Source organism: Hyperolius riggenbachi, chromosome 9 (genome assembly GCF_040937935.1).
Source record: "Hyperolius riggenbachi isolate aHypRig1 chromosome 9, aHypRig1.pri, whole genome shotgun sequence".
Lineage (NCBI taxonomy): Eukaryota > Metazoa > Chordata > Amphibia > Anura > Hyperoliidae > Hyperolius > Hyperolius riggenbachi.
Genome location: NC_090654.1, coordinates 7,870,907 through 7,890,768, shown reverse-complemented (window position 1 = coordinate 7,890,768; position 19,862 = coordinate 7,870,907). Strand labels below are relative to the sequence as shown.

The window sequence follows — 19,862 nt, the reverse complement described above, 5'->3', positions numbered from 1 at the left end:
TGGGCATTTGGCAAGTTGGGCGGTAAAATCATCTGCTTTCTGCGTTGCATCTCATTGTCCGTCTCTAGTGAATACACCCGAACACTACTTGGGCCATGTGAGCACTACCCGGGCCATGTGAGCACTACCCGGGGTCAGGTGTAGGGCTGAACGATTTTCGGTTTTCAACGGAGAATTGTGATCATGCCCAAGACGATCTTCAGATCGTCAAAGCGGCGTTTTTTGCTGCCGTTGTTACCTACTTTGACCCTGGCCTTCCCCTCAGCTCCCGACACCTCCTCCGGTAAAGTTTTTCAATTCCAGTCGGCCGCATTGCATAGCCGCGGGGTGAGCCGCGGTGAAGAGGTGGCGAGCATTGCCTAGTAACGCTGGCCGCCAGGAAGTGATGTCACACTTCCTGGTACAGGCCCCGCGTTACTATGCAAGCACTCGTTCGCTCTTCACCGCGGCACCCCCTGCGGGTATGCAATGCAACACGGCTGATTGGAATTGAAAAAACTTTACCGGAGGAGGGGGCCGGGAGCGGAGGGGAAGGCCAGGAGCAAAGTATGTAACAGCCGAGGGGGGATCGGGATCTGCCTATACAGTATACACAAGGAGGATCTGCCTATATACAGGGAGGGGAATCTGCCTATATACACAAAGGGAAGGGGGATTTGGATGGCTAACCTGTACTACGGCACCTATACACTGGCTAACCTGTACTGCGGCACCTATACACTGGCTGACCTGTACTGCGGCACCTATACACTGGCTGACCTGTACTACGGCACCTATACAATGGCTAACCTGTACTGCGGCACCTATACACTGGCTGACCTGTACTGCGGCACCTATACACTGGCTGACCTGTACTACGGCACCTATACACTGGCTAACCTGTACTGCGGCACCTATACACTGGCTAACCTGTACTGTGGCACCTATACTGGCTAACCTGTACTGCGGCACCTATACTGGCTAACCTGTACTGTGGCACCTATACACTGGCTGACCTGTACTGCGGCACCTATATACTGGCTGACCTGTACTACGGCACCTATACACTGGCTGACCTGTACTGTGGCACCTATACACTGGCTGACCTGTACTGCGGCACCTATATACTGGCTAACCTGTACTGCGGCACCTATACACTGGCTAACCTGTACTACGGCACCTATACACTGGCTAACCTGTACTGCGGCACCTATACTGGCTAACCTGTACTGTGGCACCTATACACTGGCTGACCTATACTGCGGCACCTATACACTGGCTGACCTGTACTACGGCACCTATACACTGGCTAACCTGTACTGCGGCACCTATACACTGGCTAACCTGTACTACGGCACCTATACACTGGCTAACCTGCACTGCGGCACCTATACACTGGCTAACCTGTACTGCGGCACCTATACTGGCTAACCTGTACTGTGGCACCTATACACTGGCTGACCTGTACTGCGGCACCTATACACTGGCTAATCTGTACTGCGGCACCTATACACTGGCTAGCCTGTACTGCGGCACCTATGCTGACTAACCTGTACTGCGGCACCTATACACTGGCTAACCTGTACTGCGGCACCTATACTGGCTAACCTGTACTGCGGCACCTATACACTGGCTAACCTGTCCTTCGGCACCTATACACTGGCTAGCCTGTACTGCGGCACCTATACACTGGCTAACCTGTACTGCGGCACCTATACTGGCTAACCTGTACTACGGCACCTATACACTGGCTAACCTGTACTGCGGCACCTATATACTAGCTAACCTGTACTGCGGCACCTATACACTGGCTAACCTGTACTGCGGCACCTATACTGGCTAACCTGTACTGCGGTACCTATACTGGCTGACCTGTACTGTGGCACCTATACACTGGCTGACCTGTACTGCGGCACCTATATACTGGCTAACCTGTACTGCGGCACCTATACACTGGCTAACCTGTACTACGGCACCTATACACTGGCTAACCTGTACTGCGGCACCTATACTGGCTAACCTGTACTGTGGCACCTATACACTGGCTGACCTGTACTGCGGCACCTATACACTGGCTGACCTGTACTACGGCACCTATACACTGGCTAACCTGTACTGCGGCACCTATACACTGGCTAACCTGTACTACGGCACCTATACACTGGCTAACCTGCACTGCGGCACCTATACACTGGCTAACCTGTACTGCGGCACCTATACTGGCTAACCTGTACTGTGGCACCTATACACTGGCTGACCTGTACTGCGGCACCTATACACTGGCTAATCTGTACTGCGGCACCTATACACTGGCTAGCCTGTACTGCGGCACCTATGCTGACTAACCTGTACTGCGGCACCTATACACTGGCTAACCTGTACTGCGGCACCTATACTGGCTAACCTGTACTGCGGCACCTATACACTGGCTAACCTGTCCTTCGGCACCTATACACTGGCTAGCCTGTACTGCGGCACCTATACACTGGCTAACCTGTACTGCGGCACCTATACTGGCTAACCTGTACTACGGCACCTATACACTGGCTAACCTGTACTGCGGCACCTATATACTAGCTAACCTGTACTGCGGCACCTATACACTGGCTAACCTGTACTACGGCACCTATACACTGGCTAACCTGCACTGCGGCACCTATACACTGGCTAACCTGTACTGCGGCACCTATACTGGCTAACCTGTACTGTGGCACCTATACACTGGCTGACCTGTACTGCGGCACCTATACACTGGCTAATCTGTACTGCGGCACCTATACACTGGCTAGCCTGTACTGCGGCACCTATGCTGACTAACCTGTACTGCGGCACCTATACACTGGCTAACCTGTACTGCGGCACCTATACTGGCTAACCTGTACTGCGGCACCTATACACTGGCTAACCTGTCCTTCGGCACCTATACACTGGCTAGCCTGTACTGCGGCACCTATACACTGGCTAACCTGTACTGCGGCACCTATACTGGCTAACCTGTACTACGGCACCTATACACTGGCTAACCTGTACTGCGGCACCTATATACTAGCTAACCTGTACTGCGGCACCTATACACTGGCTAACCTGTACTGCGGCACCTATACTGGCTAACCTGTACTGCGGTACCTATACTGGCTAACCTGTACTGCGGCACCTATACACTGGCTAACCTGTACTGCGGCACCTATACTGGCTAACCTGTACTGCGGCACCTATACACTGGCTAACCTGTCCTTCGGCACCTATACACTGGCTAGCCTGTACTGCGGCACCTATACACTGGCTAACCTGTACTGCGGCACCTATACTGGCTAACCTGTACTACGGCACCTATACACTGGCTAACCTGTACTGCGGCACCTATACACTGGCTAACCTGTACTGCGGCACCTATACTGGCTAACCTGTACTGCGGTACCTATACTGGCTAACCTGTACTACGGCACCTATACACTGGCTAACCTGCACTGCGGCACCTATACTGGCTAACCTGTAGTGCGGCACCCTTACTAGCTAACCTGTACTGCACCTATAGCTGGCTTACCTATACTGGTGCACCTATAGCTAGCTAACCTTTCCTAGGGTACCTATAGTTGGCTAAGCTATCCTGGGGGCACATATATGTGGCTACCTATACTGGGGGAACTCATAGTTACCATCGTGTGTGCTGATCCATCGTTGTGTATTGAAAATCGTGAACAGAGATGGCCCGGTTCCAGGCGAACTTTGGGTGGTTCGCGATCGCATGCGAACTTTCCCGGAAGTTCGGTTCGATCCCATAGTGCACCATTAGGGTCAACTTTGACCCTCTACATCACAGTCAGCAGGCCTGTTGTAGCCAATCAGGCTACACTATCTCCTGGAACCACCCCACCCCTTATATAAGGCAGGCAGCGCTGGCCATTATAGTCGTTCGCGTCCCTGTGGTAATTAGTGAAGGGAAAGCTGCTGGCAGACTCTCATAGGGAAAGATTAGTTAGGCTCTTGTAAGCTTGTTCCTGGCTGATTCTTATTCCTAAAATAGCACCCCACAACAGCTCTTTTGAGAGCTAATCTTGTTCTTGTGCTTTTTTTTCCCCCTGACCCTTCCTCCCTCCTCCTCCTCCCTCCTCCTCTCTTGTCTTGTCTTCCAGGGATTTGTAGGATGTCAAAAGCCAGCTTACATACAATGGCCGGGAATCGAACCCAGGTCAACTACTTGGAAGGCAGCTATGCTCACCACTATACCACCAACGCTACATGCTAAAGCCAGCCTAGCATGTACCATTGCAATATACCCAAGAGAAAAATGAGCTTGCTTATTTGCCTACTTTGCTAGATTAAATCAGTGGGACACATGGTGATACTGCTTACAGACTTCAATTCAAGACTTCAGAAAGATCATGTGCCTCCCTGGATGATGCTGGTGCAACACACACAGCAAAGGACAGCAATTTGAAGTCTGGAAGATTCCAGGGCAAGGGTGGGAAGGATGAAAAGCTAGGTGGCCATGCAACCATTCCTGCTAACCTAAAGCTTACTTGTGTCTTACAACACATTGGCTTAAGACTTGACCAAATCCAATGCTCCAATATGGGGAAGCTTCTCTGTTTGCTGTTTTTTTTTTTATTTAAGTGCGGTGTCACAGTTCACCCATCTCTTCAACTACAAAAACGGCCCAGGAGTAGTCTTAGCTACCCTAATATATACGTTACAGCAGGGCCCTTATTACACTTTCTCTTACAGGGCAATGGAAACCGTTTTGCCCATGCGATAAAGCAAGGTGCAAAAATGAAATCATGCCTAGCAGAGGATGGTTTTGATCCATCGACCTCTGGGTTATGGGCCCAGCACCCTTCCGCTGCGCCACTCTGCTTCCATTTGTATATAACCTTCAAGTTTAAGAACGGTACATTAGTTGAAATAGTTACACTACTATCTATGTTACAGCAAGGCCCTAATGACACTTTCTCTTACGCGGCTATGGCCGACGATTGGCCCATATGGTAAAGCAAGGTGTAAAAACCAAAGTACACCTAGCAGAGGATGGTTTCGATCCATCAACCTCTGGGTTATGGGCCCAGCACACTTCCGCTGCGCCACTCTGCTGCTGTATAGCAGATGCTTCGTTGTAGGAAAAAGTGAGTGAGAACGCTTAGCCATACGGAAAAATGGGCATTCCTTTGCCTACTTCTTTCTGGCCTTTGTCATCATGAAAGGATCATAGAAATATATGTAGAAAATTGATATATATAGGTTTTGTTTAAAGTGGCGTTAAACTTCTTGGAGCAGACTTTTTTCCTCCCTCCACAAGACACACATACATCCCCATAAAATCGTTTAGCAATATAAATACTAAATAATAATAATAATAATAATAATAATAATAATAACTGTGTGCACAGTCTATGTGGTGCAATCAGCGTGTTCGGCTGTTAACCGAAAGGTTGGTGGTTCAAGCCCAGAGAGAGAAAGATGATTCTACATGGCTATCTGGGGTTCTCTTTGGACAACTGTTGAATGCAAAAGGCAAGGCTGTCCCTGGGTGGGCTTGAACCACCAACCCTTTGGTTAACAGCTGAATGCGCTAACAGATTGTGCCACAGTGACTGTGCATGCAGTTGCTGTTGAATTATTTTATGGGGATGTATGTGTGTCTTTTGGAGGGTGGAAGTAAGTCTGCTCCAAGAAGTTTCAGCATGTAGTGTTGGTGGTATAGTGGTGAGCATAGCTGCCTTCAAAGCAGCTGACCTGGGTTAGATTCCTGGCCAATGTATGTGAGTTGGCTTTTGACATCCTACAAATCCCTAAGCAAGCTCGTTTTTCTCTTGGGTATAGCACAATGGTACATGCTAGGCTGGCTTCAGCATGTAGCATTGGTGGTATATAGAGTTGGGCCGAACGGTTCGCCTGCGAACGGTTCCATGCGAACTTCAGTGGTTCGCGTTCGCGTCCCGCAGGCGAACCTTTGCGGAAGTTCGGTTCGCCCCATAATGCACATGGAGGGTCAACTTTGACCCTCTACATCACAGTCAGCAGGCCCAGTGTAGCCAATTAGGCTACACTAGCCCCTGGAGCCCCTCCCCCCCCTTATATAAGGCAGGCAGAATCAGAATCAGTTTTATTTCGCCAGGTACGGCAGAGCCATACTCGGAATTGTTTGTGGTACACATGGCATAGACAGAGTATAGACATACAACACATACAGTTGAATACAGTAGTCAGATAGTCTGATAGAGATGCTGGTAAAGTCCCCCCCTTCCGGATGGGAATCCAGACCGACCGCGACGGGGGCCAGCTGACCGACCTGGCAGTTAGAACTGCAGGCCGGACCGGGAAAGGTCAGAGTTCAGTGCCCGAACAGCTTGGGGGAAGAAGGTGTTCTTCCGCCTGGTGGTTTTGGATGGTATAGCCCTGTATCGGCGGCCCAACGGGAGGAGCTTGAAGTAGTGGCTGCCAGGGTGAGAGGGGTCACGGGAGATCATGGTGGCCCTCTTCCTCAACCTAGAGGAGTGGAGGAGATCAAGAGGTGGAAGGGGAGACCCGATGATTCTCTCTGCATCAGCTATGACTCTCTGCAGTTTGTGTTTATCACTGGCCGCTGCGCCCGCGTACCAGACAATGATTGAGGAGCAGAGGATGGATTCTATGGTGGCAGTATAGAAGCTGGTCAGTAGTTCCCTGGGCATGCCGAATCTCTTCAGTTGGCGCAGGAAGAACAACCTCTGCTGGGATTTCTTTTGAATTTTGGTGGTGTTTTGCCCCCATTTCAGGTTGTTGGTGAGAGTCGTGCCGAGGAACTGAACCGATGACACCGTAGAGACTTCTGCTCCTCCAATGAGGACAGGTGGGAGGGGGGGAGGGTTCCTCCTGAAGTCTACAACTAGTTCAACAGTCTTTGCTGTGTTGAGAACTAGGTTGTTTTCCCTGCACCAGCTACATATTCTCTCGACCTCGCTACGGTACTCATGCTCCCCGTTGCTACCAATTAGGCCAATAATAGTGGTGTCGTCTGCAAATTTGATGACCTTCACAGAGGCAGCGGATGAGATGCAGTTATTGGTATAAAGGGAGAACAGTAGAGGTGACAGAACACAGCCTTGTGGAGCCCCAGTATTGGTGGTTCGAACGCTGGAGTAGTAGTTGCCAAGCTTCACCTGTTGCGTTCTGTTTGTCAGGAAGTCTTTGATCCATGCTCGGAGAGTAGGATCAACTCCGAGATGCATCAGGTTGGTTGTCAGGATGTCAGGGCAGATCGTGTTGAACGCTGAGCTAAAGTCCAGGAACAGGATCCTGGCGTAGGAGGCCGGGCTGTCTAAGTGCTCAGTGATGTATGCCACACTGACATTGATGGCATCCTCCACGGATCTGTTTGCCCTGTATGCAAATTGGAGCGGGTCTAAGAGGGCATCCGTGGACCTCTTCAGGTGGGCAAGGACCAACCGCTCAAGGAGCTTCATGATGTTAGAGGTTAGGGCCACTGGTCGGAAGTTATTGTGCTCAGTGCTGCCTGTTTTTTTTGGGACTGGTACAATTATAGACCTCTTGAAACAGGAGGGGACTGTACCATCAGATAATGACTGCTTAAATAAGGAGGTGAGCACAGGGGCTAGCTGAACGGCACAGGTTCTCAGGCAGACAGACGATACTCCATCCGGGCCGGAGGATTTCCTGGGGTTCAGCTTCCGGAGGTGCCGGAGTACTTCTGATTCCAGAACAGCGTTTGGAGCCAGGGCTCCGAGTTCACCAGAGGTCGATGCTGATTGGCCCACAGGCTGGTTGGGTTGTTGCTCGAACCTGCAGTAGAACTCATTGAGCTCCTCCGCCAGTCGAGGGCTCGGGGTCGCCATATGGGATGCTGGTTTGAAGTCTGTGGCTGCTCTCAGGCCCTTCCATACCTCCCGTGTATTGGTGGACTGAAGGCAGAGCCCCAACTTTTCGGCGTAGGCCCTCTTTGCCGCTCGCAGTTCTCTTTTCAGGGCGAGCCTGGCCTCTCTGAAGTCCTCTGAGGAGCCAGACCTGTGCGCCTCCTCTTTGCGTTTCCGAAGTCGGCGTAGCCTGTCGTTGAACCAAGGCTTGTTGTTGGGGTAGACTCTGAAGGACTTGGACTTGATACACGCTTCTTCGCAGAAGCTGATGTAGGAGGTGATGTTCTCGGCCCATTCATCAAGGGTGGGTGCCTCCAGAGTCGTCCAGTCGGTGGTTTCAAAGCAAGCTTGGAGCTCTAGTTTGGCGTCTGCTGTCCATTTTTTAACGGTTTTGGTGATGGGCTTTGAAGTCTGCAGGCGCCTCTTGTAGGTGGGGATCAGGTGTATTGTGTTGTGGTCGGAGTTTCCCAGGGGGGCTCCTTGAGTGGCCTTGTAGGCGTTCTTGTGGACCGTGTAGCAGTGGTCCAGCGTGTTACAGTTCCTGGTAGGGCAGGTGATGTGCTGCTTGTAGTGGGGCCTCACGTGCCGCAGGTTCGCCTTGTTGAAATCGCCCAAGATGATGAACAGGGCCTCTGGGAGGGCTGTTTCCCACCGCGAGATGCAGTCACTGAGTACATGCAGGGCGGACTTGGAGCATGCATCGGGAGGAATATAGACCCCAACGAGGACAAGGGAGGAGAATTCCCGCGGGGAGTACCGGGGCCTGCAGTTTATGGCAAGGAGCTCAACGTCTGGGGTGCAGGCCTTGTGGAGAGTGGTGGTGTTGGAGCACCAGGAGGAGTTTATGTAAAAGCAGATACCGCCACCTCTCGTTTTCCCAGAGAGGGCTGCATCACGGTCTGCTCTAAAGAGGTTGAAGCCAGGTACCTGTAGAGCGTTGTCGGGGATGCTGTCGCACAGCCAGGTCTCGGTAAAACAGAGAACGGGGGTGTTCTTGCTGATCTGGGGTTTGCTGCCGAGAAGGAGGAGCAGCTCGTCCAGCTTGTTGGGGAGTGAGCAGACGTTTGCTAGTAGGATGGCAGGGACAGGCGAGCGTAGGCCTTTCCTTTTAAGTCGGACCTGGGCCCCCGCCCTCCTACCTCTGTGGCGGCGTTTATTTGATGTTCGCTTGGTGGAGAGGTATTCAATGTGTGCGATGACAGTATTCCACAGGGGAGAGCTCGGTGTTGGGTTGGGGCTGTCCGGGGGTTCCCATTTAAGAAGGGCTTCTCTGGAAAGGGTGGCAGTCCGTTTCGCGCCCATGACCCAATTCCTGGTGTGCGGCCCAGGTGGTGGGATAAAGCAGGCAGCACAGTGTGTGGGGCGACCGGAAGATGGTGGATGGAATGAGGCAGCGGCCTGGCACGAATCAAAAGGGCGTGGGGCCGCACAGCTCGGACTATGGCACAGGTACGGTGCGTGTGGTACGAAGCAGGAGGTACACCACAGTCTGTCACAGTTGGATGGCGTGGGACGGGCAGCACATCCCGGTATGGGGCACAGAGTAGGAGGGCTGGGGCAGGCGCGGTAGATGGTCTAGTGCGCGTAGCACAGTAAGTGGCCCAAGATGTCCCGATGGTATGGGGTGGGCAGTGTGTGGAGTAGGCAGCCTAGCACAAGCTCTGGCACAGTATCGGTGGTGCGGAGCAGGCAGCAGAACACAGTCCAGGGTATGGTATAGGTGGTATGGAGCAGGCAGGCACAGGTAGATGGTATAGAGCAGACAGAATGGCACAGTCTATGGCACAGGTAGATGAGAAGGGGCGGGCGGCACAGCACAGGAGATGTTATGGAGCAGGCGGGCAGCACAGCACAGGCTAAGCACAGGAGATGGTATGAAACAGACGCAGATGGCATGGAGCAGGCACAGGTGATATGGAGCAGGCACAGGTGATATGGAGCAGGCACAGGTGATATGGAGCAGTGGAGCAGGCACAGGTGATACGGAGCAGGCACACACAGCCCGTTGCAATCGAGCAGAGGATCACAGTAGGGAGTGGGGAGACAAGCAACAGAACTCACCCAGGAGCAGGGCAGGATATGCAGCAGTAGGGAGAGGATGCAGGTGTCCTAGCAGCGGTGAAGGGTCTGCAGCGTGGAGACCTCCTCATCAGGCGAGGTGATGCCCCCGAGGCCAGGATGGAGGAGTGCAGGCCGGCGGGGCTGAGACTTCCAAGAAAGGCAGGTGCAGTCCCAGGGGCCAGGTTGGTGGGACGCCGGCCGGGCAGAACGTTGTCCTCCTCTCCAGAAGTGGTGCTGGGACGCAGGCTGGGCAGAGCGCAGTCCTCCTCTCCAAAAGAGATGCTGTCCCCGGGGGCTGTGACCGCCCCAGGTTGCTACAAGGATGCAGGCCTGGACACGTGGGTGCAGGGCAGAGCGTAGCCGGTGATGCGGCCCCGTAGCCGGTGATGCGTCCAGGGCAGCGGCAGGCTGTATGTGGGCAATCCCCACAGGAGGAGCATCAGACAGCGGTCAGGAGACTGGGGTGTAGCGTCAGCCAGGAGGAGTTGCGGCCGGGTGAATCGCCGCTAGGAGCAGCGGCGGGCTGAGAACAGGAGCCGCAGTGTGTCCGGCAGCAGGAGCCCCGGTGGTAGTCAGCCCCAGCGGTGGTAGGAGGCGGCTGTAGGCAGAAGCACGAGACCTCGGGGCACAGGAAGCAGGAGCACGAACCTGTAGAGTTGCGGCCGGGTGATTCGTCCTTAGGTGCAGCAGGCTATCAGAGGCAGCAGGCACGAGAAGTGTGTCCGGAGGCAGGAGTCCCTGCCCAGCGATCGTCAGCCCCCGCGGTGATCAGAGGCGGCAAGCACGAGAAGCAAGTACACGGATCTGTGCCTAAAACTTATATATAACTAATTTCACTAACACTGAACTAAAAACTAAAGCTAAAACTAAACAAAAACAAGAGAGGAGTCGGAGCCATGTGACCGAGGCGACCTACGTGGGCGGCGGCGGCAGCGGCGGCCATTACGGTCACTCGTGTGCTGCCTGCGTTAGTGAGAGTAGGGCGAGCTGCTGCAGACTGTCTCTCAGGGAAAGATTAGTTAGGCTTAACTTGTTCCTGTCTGGCTGCATACCTGTTCTGTGAACCCACCACTGCATACCTGTGCTGTGAACCCACCACTGCATACCTGTGCTGTGAACCCACCACTGCATACCTGTGCTGTGAACCCACCACTGCATACCTGTGCTGTGAACCCACCACTGCATACCTGTTCAGTGAACCTGCCACTGCATACCTGTTCTGTTCAGTGGACCCGCCACTGTATACCTGTTCATTGAACCCACCACTGCATACCTGTGCTGTGAACCCACCACTGCATACCTGTGCTGTGAACCCACCACTGCATACCTGTGCTGTGAACCCACCACTGCATACCTGTGCTGTGAACCCACCACTGCATACCTGTGCTGTGAACCCACCACTGCATACCTGTGCTGTGAACCCACCACTGCATACCTGTGCTGTGAACCCACCACTGCATACCTGTTCAGTGAACCTGCCACTGCATACCTGTTCTGTTCAGTGGACCCGCCACTGTATACCTGTTCATTGAACCCACCACTGCATACCTGTGCTGTGAACCCCCCACTGCATACCTGTTCTGTGAACCCACCACTGCATACCTGTGCTGTGAACCCACCACTGCATACCTGTTCAGTGAACCTGCCACTGCATACCTGTTCTGTTCAGTGGACCCGCCACTGTATACCTGTTCATTGAACCCACCACTGCATACCTGTGCTGTGAACCCACCACTGCATACCTGTGCTGTGAACCCACCACTGCATACCTGTGCTGTGAACCCACCACTGCATACCTGTTCAGTGAACCCGCCACTGCATACCTGTTGTGTTCAGTGAACCTGCCACTGCATACCTGTTCTGTGAACCCACCACTGCATACCTGTTCAGTGAACCCGCCACTGCATACCTGTTGTGTTCAGTGAACCTGCCACTGCATACCTGTTCTGTGAACCCGCCACTGTATACCTGTTCTGTTTAGTGAACCCGCCACTGTATACCTGTTCTGTTTAGTGAACCCGCCACTGCATACCTGTTCTGTTCAGTGGACCCTGCGCACCAGTCCAGCACGGCCGTCACTACACAAACAGCTGTTTGTGGTGCGTTACACGGTGAGTTTGGTGTGTCAGTGTGAAGCAGTACCTTAATTACACTACCTGATTGATGTATACACATGCAAGATGTTTGAAAGCACTTTAGGCCTGTCATTTAGCATTCAATGTGATTTCTGCCCTTAAAACGCTGCTTTGCGTCAAATCCAGATTTTTCCCGGGGACTTTTGGCGTGTATCCCACTCCGCCATGCCCCCCTCCAGGTGTTAGACCCCTTGAAACATCTTTTCCATCACTTTTGTGGCCAGCATCATTTTTTTCTATTTTTCCAAGTTCGCCTCCTTATTGAAGTCTATTGCGGTTCGCGAAAGTTCGTGCGAACCGAACTTTTTGTAGAAGTTCGCGAACCGAAAATCGGAGGTTCGGGCCATCTCTAATCGTGAATCGAAATCACAATTTCTCACAGAAATCGTGCAATTCAATCTTTTCCTAAAATCGTTCAGGCCTAGTCAGGTGAGCACTATCCGGACCATGTGAACACTACCTGGGCCACATGAACGCACAGCGGGTCACGTGAGCACTACACAGGCCCCATGAACACTACCAGAGCAGCGTGAATACTATGCGAGCCACGTGAACACTACCTGGGTCACATGATCAGCGTTACGTACGTTTTGCTTGCGTGTCTCCGGGGTAAATGTGGCGGTTGTACACATCCATGATGTAGACCCGTTTATCTTCCATGAAGTCTCTCTCATGCCCGTTTCCCTGGATGGGATGACAAGTCACAGATTTACATCATGGAATACAGGAATTACAGTGGATAATCCAGACGTCTCAGCATCACAGTGTAGAATTCTCCAGAGGAAATGTAACTAGTAATCATCAATCCATTTGTACCTCATGCGGAACAACAGACATGACCGCTGTGCACGAAACATGCGCAATTATATAAACATTCTATCTACAAAACTGGAATTTCGATTTTTCTGCCCCTTTAAAGTGTAACTGTCGGGCATAAAATCAAAAAACAATTCTTTATTTTTATCTGGTAAATAACTTATTAGGAAGCTAACCAGGCAATCCAAAAGTTAAAATCACTTTTCCTTTTCTTGTTGATAAATGATCATTCCCCAGTTTACCTGACTCTTATATGGTACACAAAAAATTTGGTACACAAAAAGGAAGTTGCAGGGCATGCTGGGTTGTCCTTTTTTGCTTCTGTACTTCCCCTGCAACCTGATTGGCTGAAGCCTCTTTCCCTCCTGTTTTCCCCTCCCACACCTCTGTTCCTCTCTGATTGGCCAATATTTCTCATGCTGAGACAATGCACTTTCTGTAGTGAAGGGCGGGCAAATCAGGCAGAGGAGAGTAGGGGAGAAAATGACATCAGAATTGGCTTCAAAATAGCCACACTTAAAATTGGAAATGCTAAGAAGGATTTTCTCTTTTTTTTACTGTACAAAAATCACTAAAATCAAAACGTGGACAGTGCAATACATATGATATGTAAGTAGAGCAGGTATTAATCTACTTATATATGTGGTGTTTTTTCTGAGATAGTATGGCTGACAGCTCCTCTTTAATGGCATTTTCATTACTGCCTATATTCTTATTCTTCCAGACTACAATGAATTCCATACCTGATGAGCATCTAAGTCTATAATGGTCGCTTTGGTGATACCTTCAACACGTTCAAATAAGAACTGAAAAAAAGGATATAAACAGTAGTTTATACAACATATAAGAACATCATACTGTACATCTCATCCACAGGAGTACAGAGCATTCATCACCTCCTAGGCTAGGTCAGCATGTGCTGGAACTGCACTGAAAAGAATGCAATGTATAAAAATGTTTATTTTTTATAATATTCATTAAAAAATGATTTAGTCAGTGTTTGCCCATTGTAACATCTTCCCTCTTTACATACAGTGGCGACATGTTCACTACTGGCAGGTGCAGCTCTGCAGAATGTTTGTTTGAGAATTCCAAAGTCAGTAGAATCTCTAGTCTCCCAGAATGCACTGTGTGAATTCCGCATAATAAACAGCCTAGATTGCTTGTGACATCACTGGGAAGGCGGGGTTACATACCGATATACAGCAATATTTAGATATAAGAAGTGTTTCTGATGCTGAAAACAGGAAAATTACCATAAAGTGAGTATCCTGAATAATTTTCTGCACCCTACTATCAGGCCCGGGCCACCCATGACGCCGCTTCCTCAGGTGGATTTAGGGCGGTATCCCCCCCCCCCCCCCCTCTGGTTGCTGCTAGTTCGCCTTCCTTAAACAAGTGGAGGCCGCCACCGTGACCTGCAGCGCTGCAGCAAGGAAGGAGAGTGGTTACCATAGCAGCGCGTATACCGGAGGTAATTACTTCAGTATATGCATTGCTGTGAGCCGCTGTCCTCTGTTCACTACAGCGCTGCCTGCGGGTCGCGATCTCAGGTCTGTGAGGCAGGGGACCCGGGGAGAATTTGTCGCTCTAGGAGGCGGCCGCCGCTTGTTTCAGCAGGATACATTGGCAGCGCTTCCAAACAGAGGCTGCACCCGAATTGACTACCTGCAATAGATGTGCAGAGCTCCACAATGTGGACTAAAATACACAACTTGCATTCAAAACAGGTACAGCAAAGAAGGACGTTTGGAAGCGCTGCCAATGTCTCCTGCTGTACAAAACTCATGTAAGTATACCTATGGGTAGCTGCATCCATGTGCATCAATTTGCATTCAAATTATAGATTAGGACTAGTACATGATTTGCATCTGACTTGCATTCAAGGCATGTATTTAGCCCCTGCGGGGCTCTGCATGCCTCTGTTGGTCTACAATTCAGTTGCAGCTTATGAGCGCTGTCATTTGTTTGAAACCTGCCTACCCGCCTAACCTTCACTGGGGGAAACTTACCTTGCTAACCTGTACTGAGTGAACCTACCTTGCTAACCTATACTGGGGGAACCTACCTTGCAAACCTATACTGGGAGTACCTACCTGGCTAGCTTATACTGGGGGAACCTACCTGCCTAAACTATACTGGGGGAACCTACCTTTCTAACCGGCCGGTAAGAAGGGGAGGGTCCACAGGTCAATCCTGAGGCTTCCATCTACTGAGGTATCTAACATTACTTTTTATTTCCCCCACAGGTTTGTTTAAAAGTACAGAATTATTATTATTACTTTATGCAGAACCCACACAGTTCCCCAGGAAACGCAGAATTTGGAATTCATAAAGAAGCATTCCGATATATCCAGGGGCGAGCCTGGGGTGCCTGGCACCTGGGTGCAAGATTTTCTCTAGCGCCTATGGGAGTGGTTAAATTTACCGCGCCCAACCACATAACCACACCAGTGTCCTGCCTAATCACACCCACACCTTCCACCTCTTTCCGCATGCATGTGATACCCCATTCCTACCCCTCTTCCATGGGCTTGCTCCTGGCTGGCTTTGGCTGCCTGCGAGTCTGCTAGTCTCTGGACTGACTCAGGCTGAGAGGCTCTGCGAGTGCGACGCAGTCACACACTGCGTATTTATGGCTGCCTGCGGCCACCCTACTCTCGCTGTCGTAGGCTCCTCCCCCCGCCAAGCCCAAGCGTGAGGTGGGCTGCCTGTATCTTTCCCGTTGCGCCGCGCAGCCTGCCAGTGTTGCCAACCTTTCACGTTATTTTTTTACTGACAAATACCTAAAAATTTACTGACAAAAGATTATTTTTACTGACAAAATTTCCCCACTAAATGCACATAACAAGAGACCGCTTTTCACCAGCAAATGCACATAACAAGAGACCGCTTTTCACCAGCAAATGCACATAACAAGAGACCGCTTTTCACCAGCAAATGCACATAATAAGACAGCTTTTCACCAGCAAATGCACATAAGAGAGATTTTCACCAGTAAATGCACATAATGACAAACAGACAGTGTCCCCAGAATATATAGCCAGGGATATATGTCCCCAGGATAGGTAGCCAGGGGGTATGTGATGCGCCCAGGATAGGTAGCCAGGGGGTATGTGATGCGCCCAGGATAGGTAGCCAGGGGGTATGTGATGCGCCCAGGATAGGTAGCCAGGGGGTGTGTGATGCGCCCAGGATAGGTAGCCAGGGGGTATGTGATGCGCCCAGGATAGGTAGCCAGGGGGTATGTGATGCGCCCAGGATAGGTAGCCAGGGGGTATGTGATGCGCCCAGGATAGGTAGCCAGGGGGTATGTGATGCGCCCAGGATAGGTAGCCAGGGGGTATGTGATGCGCCCAGGATAGGTAGCCAGGGGGTATGTGATGCGCCCAGGATAGGTAGCCAGGGGGTATGTGATGCGCCCAGGATAGGTAGCCAGGGGGTATGTGATGCGCCCAGGATAGGTAGCCAGGGGGTATGTGATGCGCCCAGGATAGGTAGCCAGGGGGTATGTGATGCGCCCAGGATAGGTAGCCAGGGGGTATGTGATGCGCCCAGGATAGGTAGCCAGGGGGTATGTGATGCGCCCAGGATAGGTAGCCAGGGGGTATGTGATGCGCCCAGGATAGGTAGCCAGGGGGTATGTGATGCGCCCAGGATAGGTAGCCAGGGGGTATGTGATGCGCCCAGGATAGGTAGCCAGGGGGTATGTGATGCGCCCAGGATAGGTAGCCAAGGGGTATGTGCGCCCAGGATAGGTAGCCAGGGGGTATGTGCGCCCAGGATAGGTAGCCAGGGGGTATGTGCGCCCAGGATAGGTAGCCAGGGGGTATCTGTGCCCAGGATAGGTAGCCAGGGGGTATGTGCGCCCAGGATAGGTAGCCAGGTGGTATCTGTGCCCAGGATAGGTAGCCAGGTGGTATCTGTGCCCAGGATAGGTAGCCAGGGGGTATGTGCGCCCAGGATAGGTAGCCAGGGGGTATGTGCGCCCAGGATAGGTAGCCAGGGGGTATGTGCGCCCAGGATAGGTAGCCAGGGGGTATGTGCGCCCAGGATAGGTAGCCAGGGGGTATGTGCGCCCAGGATAGGTAGCCAGGGGGTATGTGCGCCCAGGATAGGTAGCCAGGGGGTATGTGCGCCCAGGATAGGTAGCCAGGGGGTATGTGCGCCCAGGATAGGTAGCCAGGGGGTATGTGCGCCCAGGATAGGTAGCCAGGGGGTATGTGCGCCCAGGATAGGTAGCCAGGGGGTATGTGCGCCCAGGATAGGTAGCCAGGGGGTATGTGCGCCCAGGATAGGTAGCCAGGGGGTATGTGCGCCCAGGATAGGTAGCCAGGGGGCATGTGCGCCCAGGATAGGTAGCCAGGGGGTATCTGTGCCCAGGATAGGTAGCCAGGGGGTATCTGTGCCCAGGATAGGTAGCCAGGGGGTATCTGTGCCCAGGATAGCTAGTGAGTGACAGGAGCGTGCCCCGCCGCTCCCTCCTCCGCTCCCCCCTCACCTTTCAGCAGCTTCAGTCAGACCTCAATCAGCGGGCGACCCGACCAGGAAAAGGGCGCCGGACGCACCCGCTCTATATGCGGAAGTGATGTCTATATGCGGAAGTGATGTCACTTCCGCATATCAGTGCGGCGTGCTAGGTCCTAGCGCCTGCCCGCCTGATCGAGGTCTGACGCGGCGGCTAGAGGGAGGGAGCTTGAAGCAGCGGCGGCGGCCACAGGGGGAGAGCGGGGCCGGGCGACGCCTCTCAGAGGCAGGCGCCTGGGTGCCTTGCACCCGCAGCACCCGCCCAGGCTCGGCCCTGGATATATCGGACTGCAATAGATAATTCACTCCTAATCGTACCTTTATAGCCAGTGTGATATCGGCGTACGCACAGAATCCTCCGCCTCTGTCGCTGGAGCAGTGATGAAATCCGCCGCCTGCAAAATATAAAACTTGCAGTCACACTTATTAAATAGAGAAAAAATCTCCACAAGAAACTAACTTTCCCTGAAGACAATATTACAACATGGAGGATGAACCGTACAAAAGGAGGGGGGGGGGGGGGTGAGCTGTACAAAGGGTGGGGGCGATCTATTATATTACTGTTCTGTGTGTTGATCAGCTCATGTATCCCCACTATTTGTATGTGGTTCCTCCAGTCGGGACGTACTGCGCATGTGTGGTCTGGCCACGCCCCCTTTGCGCTCCTGTTGCTGGGAGCGTCCTGCAGATGGGTGCGAAACGTAGGGAGCAGAACGCCCTGACTGGAGGAATTACCGGGGCAGCCAGCGGACTATTGGAGTGGCCCTGAAGGAAGTGTACAGGTTTACAGGTATGTATAGATCACAGGTATGTATACATTTTTTTTGTCCCCTGTCTCAGGTACACTTTAATTCTTCCTGAACGATTGACTCTCAATAGGTTGATCGACTAACAATAGACATCAATGCACAGACGCCCCCTAGTGTTAGCAGATGGAAGCTCTGACAGGCAGAAGCAGAGAAGTCAGGGTCAGAGGTCGCACACGGGAGGGGAGGAGACGGCACACCACTATGGGAAATGTCTTCTCTGACCTCTCAGCCGAGGATGTGCATCAATAATAAATAATATACAGATAATAACACACTCAGCATACAGCAAGTTTCAAACAGTCAGCTTTTATCCTATCATGCAACACGTTCAAAAAACCAGTAGTGGTGCATTGTGGGTAACCACAAATGTTCACTTATAGCTGAATTATTGCAGATTTCCTTCTGTTTTAAAAAGAAACTCTGACCAAGAATTTAAGTTTATCCCAATCAATAGCTGATACCCACTTTTACATGAGAAATCTATTCCTTTTCACAAACAGACCATCAGGGGGCGCTGTATGACTGAAATTGTGGTGAAACCCCTCCCACAAGAAATTCTGAGGACTGTGGTACTCCTGGCAGTTTCCTGTCTGTGAACCTCATTGCATTGTGGGAAATAACAGCTGTTTACAGCGGTTTCCAACTGCCAAAAAAGCAAGCAGCAGCGACATCATCTGCCAACAGTAAAAATGTCACCATGTGATAAATGTCAGAATGTAAATCAGGGATTTAAAAGTATTTATAATGGGCAAACACTGACTAAATCATTTATACATAATTATTGTAAAAATGAAGCACTTTTTATTACATAATTTTCACTGGAGTTCCTCTTTAAGAAGGCATATTTCCCCAAGCATTGCTTATTAGTAGGAGGGCTTTTCGGTCTCTTTTATCCCCCTATACATTCCTAGTGGTTTGGGTCACCCTGAGCTGCTTGGTTACTCTGTTGTCACTAAAGAAAACTTATATTAGAAAATACAAAACAACATTAACCACCCAGAAAACTTCATATAGTAAAACTAAATAAGCGTTATACTCACCTACATTAATAGCCCATCCTCTGTCAATGGCCAGTTTTCCAGCCTGAAGGAAAAAACACAGGTCAGCTGTATGGTAAACAGACACTGCTGGGCTCATGCTGTCCATTTCTACACTGCCCTTAAAGTGAATGGGAACCGCATTTAAAAAAAATGAGACAGATACTTACCCAAGGATAGGGAAGGCTCTGTGTCCTATAGAGCCTTCCGGCTCCTCTCCTGGTCCCCTCGTTCCAGTGCTGGCTCGCCCGGTAGCAGTATTTGACTAAATTAGTGAAATACTGCTTTATCTGAAGGAGGCTTCAGAAGTCTTCAGGAGGCCGAGTGCTCCTGAAGAAGGGCGGCCCTGTACTGCGCCTGCGCAAGCACACTCTCTAGCACGCTCACGCCTGTGCAGTATGGAGCTGCACGTCTACGGGGAGGACACGGCTCCCGAAGACTTCCAAATACCCTGTCGTGGGGGGACAGAAACGGGGGGGGGGGGAGCCAGCACAGGATAGAGAGCACAGAGAGAGGAGACGGAAGGCTCTATACGACCCAGAGCCTTCCCTCTCCTTAGGTAAGTATTTGCTTCTTTTTTTAAAAAATGTGGTTCCCATTCTCTTTAAAGAGAACCTGTACTGAAAAAAGGGCCCCCTGGGGAGGGGGGGG

The 19,862-nt window shown here is 51.5% G+C and overlaps 1 protein-coding gene across 3 annotated transcripts in view; it reads right to left on the bottom strand.

The window, feature by feature from the left end:
- HDAC11 (histone deacetylase 11) overlaps positions 1–19,862 on the bottom strand; it is a 70,486-nt gene that overhangs the window by 7,845 nt on the left and 42,779 nt on the right. For all 3 annotated transcript variants that reach the window (XM_068251870.1, XM_068251868.1, XM_068251869.1), the window contains exons 5-8: positions 19,215–19,257; positions 17,684–17,760; positions 13,582–13,644; positions 12,610–12,706 (exon numbers count right to left, since the gene is read on the bottom strand). In XM_068251870.1, coding sequence (XP_068107971.1) covers positions 12,610–12,706; positions 13,582–13,644; positions 17,684–17,760; positions 19,215–19,257 — 280 coding nt within the window. The remainder of the gene's footprint in view (positions 1–12,609; positions 12,707–13,581; positions 13,645–17,683; positions 17,761–19,214; positions 19,258–19,862) is intronic.